Source organism: Rhinopithecus bieti, unplaced genomic scaffold (genome assembly GCF_001698545.2).
Source record: "Rhinopithecus bieti isolate Rb0 unplaced genomic scaffold, ASM169854v2 scaffold_7580, whole genome shotgun sequence".
NCBI lineage: Eukaryota > Metazoa > Chordata > Mammalia > Primates > Cercopithecidae > Rhinopithecus > Rhinopithecus bieti.
Genome location: NW_016805470.1, coordinates 896,667 through 905,921, shown reverse-complemented (window position 1 = coordinate 905,921; position 9,255 = coordinate 896,667). Strand labels below are relative to the sequence as shown.

General features: G+C 46.3%; 1 protein-coding gene across 1 annotated transcript in view; it reads right to left on the bottom strand.

Moving 5' to 3' along the window:
* TMC2 (transmembrane channel like 2) overlaps window positions 1–5,231 on the bottom strand; it is a 124,656-nt gene extending 119,425 nt beyond the window's left edge. Inside the window, 1 exon segment of the mRNA XM_017872526.1 lies at window positions 5,180–5,231. Within this exon segment, the coding sequence (XP_017728015.1) occupies window positions 5,180–5,231 (52 nt within the window).
* Between the last annotated feature and the right edge of the window lie 4,024 nt (window positions 5,232–9,255).

Sequence of the window (9,255 nt, the reverse complement as noted above, 5' to 3'; positions counted from 1 at the left end):
TCCTCCTCCTCTCCTCCTCCTCCTTCTCCTTCTCCTTCTTCTCTTCTCCTTCTCCTCCCTCCTCCCTCCTCCTCCTCCCTCTTCTTCTTCTTCTTCTTCTTCCTCTTCTTCCTCTTCTTCTTCCTCTTCCTCTTCTGTTTGCTTTAGATCTACTTAGTGATCTCAAAACTACACAATTAACTGCTTGACACCAAACTATTCGTGATGAATGGTACCAACAGTTTACAGCATTATTTGACAATCCCATAGGAGTATTCTGGCCAAAACCAGATGACTGAATGGCCCCCAGTGACGGATACTGGATAAGGAACAGAAGCCTCTTGACTTACAAACAAGACAGGAACTTCTTACCTTTGTAAACTAATACCTACTCTCAGAATTGTCTATGATGTCATCTATTAATTTGTTCTCTAGTAAAATGAGATCAGTAGATAGTTCATTGAAGAAGGAGAAAAACTGGGCCCTGGTTTGAGAACTGAAATCCTAAGTACCCTAGGGGTATTCTAGATTTCTTTCTTCTCCCCTCAAGACACTTCTTTTCATACTTTATGTATGTATGCATGCCTTTATGTGTGTATCTATTTATTTATTTTTGAGACAGGATCTTGCTCTATCACCTAGAGTGAAGTGTAGTGGAGCCATCATAACTCATTGTAGCCTCAAACTCCTGAGCTCAAGAGATCCTCTCATATCAGCCTCCTGTGTAGTTAGAACTACAGGTGTGTGCCACCATACATGTCTAATTAAATTTTTTTTTTTTTTGTAGAGACAGGGGTCTCATTATTTGCCCAGGCTGCTTTTGAACTCCTGGCCTCAAGTGATCCTCCTGCTTCCATCTCTTGAATACAAGTATGCGCTATCATGCCTGGCCAATTTTTAAATTTTTTTGTAGAGATGGAGTCTTGCAATGTTGCCCAGGCTGGCCTTGAACTCCTGGCCTCATGTGATCTTCTCATCTTGGCCTCCCAAAGTGCTGGGATTACAAGTGTGAACCACTGCACCCAACCTTCATTTCATAATTTACAAGAGATCTGGATAGTAGGGTAAATGTAGCATGCTGTGGTTGAGAGAATAGCAGATGATTTAGACAATGTCAGTAAGGCCATAAAACTCATTTGTCAAGAGGTTTATGAGATTGGGTGGGTGGTGGTCCAGAACAGAGCTGCCTTAGATAAAATATTGATCTCCCAAGGCAGGGAATGTGTGCTATTTTAGAGGAAGAGTGCTGTACTTACATTCCTACAGACCTCTCTGAAATCTTTAATATTCCTGAAAAGATCTAGGAAGCAAACAAAGAAATCAGAAATTGGGTAATTTGATGAGTAACCTCATATTTGGTTACATGGACTCCAGATTCGGGATGAGATCTACTTTGTTGTTTAGTCGGGGCACTCTTAGCTCCCAGCTGAGAAGTCGATTATACAAACTCTGATGATAATCCTTCTCTTAGTATTTGTCTGTGTGCCAGCATTCAGAGGTGGGATCTCCAGAGTTTTAAATGCTGCTGCACTGCTGCCATTATTCTAATCATCCAGCAAGGGTTATCCACTAAAGAGAACTGGAAAATCTGGCTGGGCACGTTGGCTCATGCCTGTAATCCCAGCACTTTGGGAGGCAAAGGCGGGTGGATCCTTGAGGTCAGGAGTTCGAGACCAGCCTAGCCAACATGGTGAAACCCCATCTCTACTAAAAATACCAAACAAACAAACAAACAAAAAAATCAGCTGGGCGTGGTGGTGAGCACCTGTAGTCCCATCTGCTTGGGAGGCTGAGGCATGAGAATCACTTGAACCCAGGAGGCGAAGGTGGCAGTAAGCCAAGATCATGCCACTGCACTCCAGCCTGGGTGACAGAGAGAGACTCTGTCTCAAAAAAAAAAAAAAAAAAAAATAGAACTGGAAAATCTGACATGCAGGTTGAAACAGTTGCCACCAGAAACTAGATGTGAAACAACCGTTAACAGACAATTGACATGAAATGATGACCCCTCAAATACTGATGAATATCTAGATTGACATACTGATGGCTTTTCCTTCAGCTTGGGCTGAAGAATGACCACAAGGAGAAATTGAGAACTTAAACCATCTTCCCTCACACTGAGTCTGGACACAGACAGCCCAGCTACACCTTAGTGTCTGTATTAAGATGACTTTGTGCTACGCCTCTGCTTCATGAGCGTGTCTTTATTTTTCTAGGCATCTCCTACCCAGGCAAATGTTGATTGTTCATTACAGGATTTTCCCAAAGACCTGTCAATTCTTCAATTTGGGCCCTAAGATTCTTCAAATGCCTCACCTCAAAATCCTGGCCATGCTGTTTATTGTGGACTATTATGTTGTGATTCTTACCCAGTCTCATTCCAGTTCTCACTTTGAAAGACCTGCCTTCAATCAAATTTCCAATTCTCAGTAAGTTCCGGCCTTACCTTCCCCTCTGTAAGATACTGCCAAAGCTTTGCCTGCTATAGGCAATAAATCAGCTTTGTCTTATCAACAGGTTGTGGGGTGTTAGGGAGCCAGCTTTGGACAATAACTTAGATAAATGTATTTTGTTTTTATTTTATTTTATTTTATTTTTGAGACAGAGTCTCACTCTGTCACCCAGGCTGGAGTGAAGTGGTGAGATCTTGGCTCACTGCAGCCTCTATCTCCCAGGTTCAAGCAGTTCTCCTGCCTCAGCCTCCCGAGTAACTGGGATTACAGGTGTGTGCCACTGCACCTGGCCTTGTATTTTGTTTTTGAAAAGAAAAACACAAAATACCAAATACTTAGTATATTACTAAATATACTAAGTATAAAATACTAAAAATACAAAAATTAGCCAGGCGTGGTAGTGCTCGCCTGTAGTCCCAGCTACTCGGGAGGCTGAGACAAGGAAATTGCTTGAACCTGGGGAGGCAGAGGTTGCGAGTGAGCCAAGATGCGCCACTGACTCTAGCCTAGGTGAACAGAGCGAGCTCTGAGAAAGAAAGACAGAAGAAGAAAGAAAGAAAGAAGAAGAAAGAAAGAAAGAAAGAAAGAAGAAAGAAGAAAAGAAAGAGGAGGAGGGAGGGAGGGAGGGGAGGGAGGAGGGAAGGAAGGAAAGAAAGAAAGAGAAAATGGTGGACTGAAGAGAAAAGACTAAAAGTACAGAAAGAGAAAGGGAGTGATAAATTATCGTCGGGATGGTTGGAAATGCTTCACAAAGAACTGATATTTATGAAGGAGACTAGAAGATACCTTCCTAAAATATGCCACTTCGGCATAAAGATTATTTCAAGCTGAAGGCAATTACATATGTGTCGCTCCTTTCCCCTTTCGGACTAAAAGCAGGATGTATATTTCCATTTGGAAGGGGTCTCCCTCTCCTATACTTGGAAGATAACCACTCTAGAGACAGCTCTTAGCACCTGAGAAGACTCTTACCTGCTTAACAAAGCTTACTAAGTAACACTTATTTACCATACATTTCCTAGTCACCTTCCGTGACTTACCCAGAAGCCCCAAAATGCTTTTCCTTTGTCAAGCCTCTTCTCCACACTCTATCACCCTTTAAGATGATATTTACCTCTAAGAGGGTATATAAGCCCCAAATTCTAACCACCTCCTTGAGTCATCTTCCTTGTGAACACTCATTTGTACATATCTAATCCAATCCCTTTTCCCCACTTGTTGATCTGTCTTTTGTCAGTTTGAGTCACAGAGCCTGTAGTCACTGAACCTAGGAAGGTAGAGGAAAAAAATTCTCCTCTCCAACACTTACTCTGAATCTTTTTTTTTTTCAAATAAGAAAAATTTTTAATCAAACATGAGACTAATAGAAAGAACTCATATATCAATATGGGGGAGGACACAAAGACTGTTAAGCGAAACTTATGAACAGGTAAGTTACTAATGGGGAAATGCAACTAGGAAACAGGGGAAAATGCAGTTTTACTAATGATCAAAACAAATTTAAAATAAGTCAATAATGAGATTTCAAGTCTTGTTTATAGTATTAGGTTTTTAAAATTTTCCATCCAGGACTAATGAGACTTGTTAAAATGTATATTTATTACTGGTAGCAATAAAAATTGTAGTGCAGCCGGGTGCGGTGGCTCAAGCCTGTAATCCCAGCACTTTGGGAGGCCGAGACGGGCGGATCACGAGGTCAGGAGATCGAGACCATCCTGGCTAATGCGGTGAAACCCCGTCTCTACTAAAAAATACAAAAAAGTAGCCGGGCGAGGTGGCGGGCACCTGTAGTCCCAGCTACTTGGGAGGCTGAGGCAGGAGAATGGCATAAACCCGGGAGGCGGAGCTTGCAGTGAGCAGAGATCCGGCCACTGCACTCCAGCCTGGACGACAGAGCGGAACTCCGTCTCAAAAAAAAAAAAAAAAAAAAAAATTGTAATGCAGCTCTTTATGCAGTTTGGCAATATGTAACAAGAGCTTTACAATACTTTCTTTTTTCTTTTCTTTCTTTTTTTTTTTAGTTTTGAGACAGAGTCTTGTTCTATTGCCCAGGCTGGAGGGCAGTGGTGCGATCTTGGCTCACTGCAATCTCAAGCTCCTGGATTCAAGAGATTCTTGTGCCTTAGCCTCCCAAGTAGCTGGGATTATAGGTGTGCGCCACCACACCTGCCTAGTTTTTGTATTTGTAGCAGAGAAGGGGTTTCGCCATGTTGGCCAGGCTGGTCTCAAACTCCTGAGCTTAAGTGATCTGCCCACCTTGGCCTCCCAAAGTGCTGGGATTACAAGTGTGAGCCACCACGCCCAGCCTAAAAATACTTTCTGATCTATTAATTCCACCTGTAGGAGTCAACCCAAGCCCAAGAATCTTCAATGCAACATTATTTCTATTATAAAAATGAGAAATAACCTAAATATGCAGTAATAGAATAATGCTTGATTAACCTTTGATTTATCTACTGTGTGGAATATTTTACGGCTCAATTAAAAATAATTACCATGAAGTCTTTAATACATACCTAGGGGCTACTCTGAATCTTGAAGGATGAATAGAAGTTTGCCAAGAGAAGAAGTGGGTAGAGAAATGGAGGGGGTGATTGTGGTAGCAAGTTAGGAGGATTCCAGGCAGAGGAAAAGGGGATTGAGGGGCCCCAGCAGAAATGCCAGGGAGTCTGGGGCATAGGTAACCAAGGCAGAGCTGTGTCCCAGGTGTGTTCTGCTGTGGGAGGCAGGAGGAGAGGGGAACGCACCCACAGGGAACGGGGTTGAAATCCGGAGGGTCAGGGTGTGATAACGGAGCATGTTTGCTGGGGCAAGGTCTGCATCAAAGGGTCACACTAGCAACATGGAAGAAGGTGATGTGGGGAGGGTAACACTGCTCCACAGTTGCTACAGGGAAGGTCTTGTGAGCATATTAGCTGTGATTGCTGCACTTATTTTAAAGGCAAAAAGAGGCACCAACATGGGTGTGAAGCCATCATTAATAATCTCCATTTTTTTTTTTTTTTTTTTTTTTTTTTTTATACAGAGTCTCTCTCTGTCGCCCAGGCTGGAGTGCAATGGCGCCATATAGGCTCACTGCAACCTCTGCCTCCTGGGTTCAAGCGATTCTCTCACCTCTGCCTCCCGAGTAGCTGGGAGTACAGTCATACACCACCACGCCTGGCTAATTTTTATATTTTTAGTAGAGACGAGGTTTCACCATGTTGACCAGGCTAGTCTCAAACTCTTGACCTCAAGTGATCTGCCCACCTCAGCCTCCCAAAGCACTGGGATTACAGTCATGAGCCACTGTGCCTGGCCATCTCCATGTCTCTGAGACTCGGTTTTAAATGCTGAGGTTACTGCCGGGATTGATGAGACAACTGGCATAGGTGCATTGAAAAGTCTTGTGGCTGGGCGTGGTGGCTCACACCTGTAATCCCAGCACTTTGGGAGGCTGAGGCAGGTGGATCATGAGGTAGGAGTTTAGGACCAGCCTGGCCAAGATGGTGAAACCCTGTCTCTACTGAAAACACAAAAATTAGCCGGGCATGGTGGCGTGCACTTGTAATCCCAGCTACTTGGGAGGCTGAGGCAGGAGAATCACTTGAACTCGGGAGGCAGAGGTTGCAGTGAACTGAGATCACACCACTGCACTCTAGCCTGGGCAACAAAGTAAGACTCCATTTCAAAAAAAAGAAAAAAAGGAAAAGAAAAGAAAAGAAAAGTTTTGTGTGCTATTTGCAGGAGTGAGCTAAGAGAACCTGTCCTGTATTAATCATAGAGCAGGTTTCCTTAGCCCACTCCTGCCCCAACCTTTTCCTTCTTCTCACTCCCTATGGAAAACCACTCTTTGATAAGACAACATCAAGAAATACTATTTTTGCATAACATCCAAAGTAGGAAGCTAGTCAGTGTTAGCTGGTGAGGGATGATTTGTCTTACAAATGCTCCTCCCCCTGTTGGAAAAGGGATGGAGCAAAACAAATATTATCACAGCCATGACCCCTAAGAGAGCTCTAGGACTGAGCCCAGCACCCAGAAAGGGCAGAGAAGCAGAGATCAAGGCAAGGGATCACGGAAAGGGTTCCCTGGGCTCCCAGAAAGATCAGCTCTATGTTGCTTGAAAGGACTGAATGGGAATGTCATTGTTTGCATCCTCTTGTGAGTTCTCTCTGTGTCCTCAGTCAGCTAATACAATGGTTTTCATTGTGATAGTGAACTATACCAAGCACCCTTCCTAGCACCGTAGATACAATTTGGTGTTACACTTTTTTGTTTCCGAGCTGTAATTCCTACTGTAATTTAGTTCTCCAACTGAACAAAATTCACATGCAATGTGGAAAACAAACCAGAATTTGCCCTTCAATCTTCCCCAGACCACTTCTACATAGAAAATCAGCTGCTTTTTCCTCTTTCATAATCAGTTTTCAACAGACTCCACATAATGCATAATTTAGGAGCTGGAAAGGCAGCTGTCTTGCTAGGAAGGCCTTCAAGCCCAACACACGCTCTCCTAAATGTAACAGGCCTCCTCCTGTGTAGCACCTGACTCGGTCAGAGAATTCACAGTGCAAAACACAGGCTGAGGAGAGGCTGCAGCCGCCCTCCAGTCCAGTCATTTCAACAGTTCAGTGCATTTACCAAATGATACAGGAGGAGGGAGAGTTCTCATCCTTCTTTTCAATGAACACAGTAACAAACTGTAGCTATTCTGAGAAAAGAACATTGTATTCTTAAACTTTTATTCCCTCCTGGTAGAGTATAAACGGAAGGATGAGGATATCAGGTCCCGTCGCAGGTGACTCCAGAGGAAATTTAAAATGGGAAGCTTCATGGGGCTGGGTTTCAGTTAATTTAATATGTTCTCAATATTTAACTTCACCGCACTGCTTCACCACTTAGATCTGTGAAGTGAAAATTCTGACCGATTTCCTGTGTTCTATGGGAAAGGGAAAATGGCAGAGGCGACGTGGAATATTTCAGTAGGAAAAGGTTTGTGTGTTAGGCAAAATGGCCTTCCATTTCAGTCCTGCTCAAGGAATACTGCTCACAGGGCAGTCCCACACGGCACAGCCCTGCAGCGGAGGCAGAGGGAAGCCAGGCTAGGCGCAGAAGGGATGACAACGAGGGGAGTGGAGTGTGGAGAACCAGCCCGAGCATCCTACAGGCGGTAGTCACCACAGGAGCACCGCAGCCCGACCACCGGCAGGAAGGTTTCTCGTCTGGCCACCCTGGGGCATGGAACTTTCTCAGGTTTGGTCCTATATCTTTGGTTGAGATAAAGAATGGATGAGGCAGGCTGGTGGGGTAGGAAGAAGGGACCGTGGCTGAGGCAAGTTCCGGGATGGGGGCCAGGAAGGGCTGTTGAGATGCCACAGCAGAATCCCCTGTCAGCCTCTGCCCAGCTCTTCCAGGTCTCCTGCTCCTGGGTCTCTCCCCTTGTAACAGAGCTGCCTCACTGAGACTCAGGCTCCCAACAGCCAGGCAGCAGCGGGTCACAGGAGGGGAAAGGGCAGATGAAGCGGCCCCCGGGGCCAGCTCCCCACTGATGGCGTGCCAGAGTGGGGCCAGGATAGGGCCCTCCCTCCCAGAATGGGGGAGGAAGGAGATCTCTTCCAACCCCCCAGAACCCCATTGCTCCCCAAGGTTCTGGTTTCTTGCCTACTAGGGTTGGGTGCAGGGACCCAGCCCTGCCTGGGATGTGAAGGGGAAGAAAACAGCATCACATCCATAATATTTTGTGACATGAAGATGCCCAGCCTGTGAGTGTGGCTTCTGCCCCTCTCCTCTGAACCCTCAGTCTCAACCAAGGGTTTTCTCTCCCACCTCTGGCTTCCTTGGGCTCTCCCACTTCTGTTGGAGCAAGTTGGCTCCCTCACCAGCTCATGGAAGAGCTGGGGTCACATTCCCAACGGGAAGGTGATGGAGCACCCATTATGGCTGCTACTTGTTGGAGGTTAAGAGTGTTCGCCCTGGAGTCCGGCAGCCTGGATGTGAGTCTGGCCACACCACCCACCAGAAGCCTGCACCGAGCTTCCCTGCCCTCTGTCTGGTGAAGGTTCACTGCTTCCCAAGGCTCAGCTCAGGGTGTCACTAACCCTGGGAGTCTCCCCTAACACCGAGTGCTAAGTAGTACCTTCTCTGAGTGGTACTCTGCCCTCTCCCATGTTAAACAGCTTGCCTCCCAGGAAGGCTCCATGCAGGGTGTTGAATGAGAGGGAAGGAGATGAAGGAGAATGTCAGTTGGGTAGCTGGACTGTTGGGCTGGGCAGAGGGCATCCAGGCACAGCAGGCTCCCCAGAGACCCACCATCCCGTCTCACCTGTGCGTGGAGAGCAGCTCCTCGCCCGCCCTTTCATTCCACCTCGTGCTGTAAGAGACAGGATTGCTGACAAATGGCTGACCTCTGGTGAGTCCCCCTCCCTGCAGCCCCCCGGTCACTGTGGGACCCCTCAGCTGATTTGTGGCTGCCTCAAACTGGGACCCAGCTCCAGTGGTTTTGCTCAGCAAATTATAGAGTCCCCTGCCTGTGACATTTCTCTGATACTGTCAGTCATGAGGTCAGAACATCCCCCACCTCCTGCCCTGGACAGAGACAGAGACAGAGACAGATAGAAATCTGCTGAGGGGCTGGCTTGGAACAGGCAACCCTAACTGAGACAACAGAAGGCTGAGAGGTCCCAGCAGGCTCTGAGGAACATGCAGCAGCCGGGACAGTCTCCAGTGCTGGCCTTAACACAGTCGCGGTGCACAGGTTGTCTTGAGTCCTTCCAGTAGCCCTGCAAGGAGGTGATGACTATCCCCATCTCATGCACAAGGACCAGAGAGGTTGAATAACCAG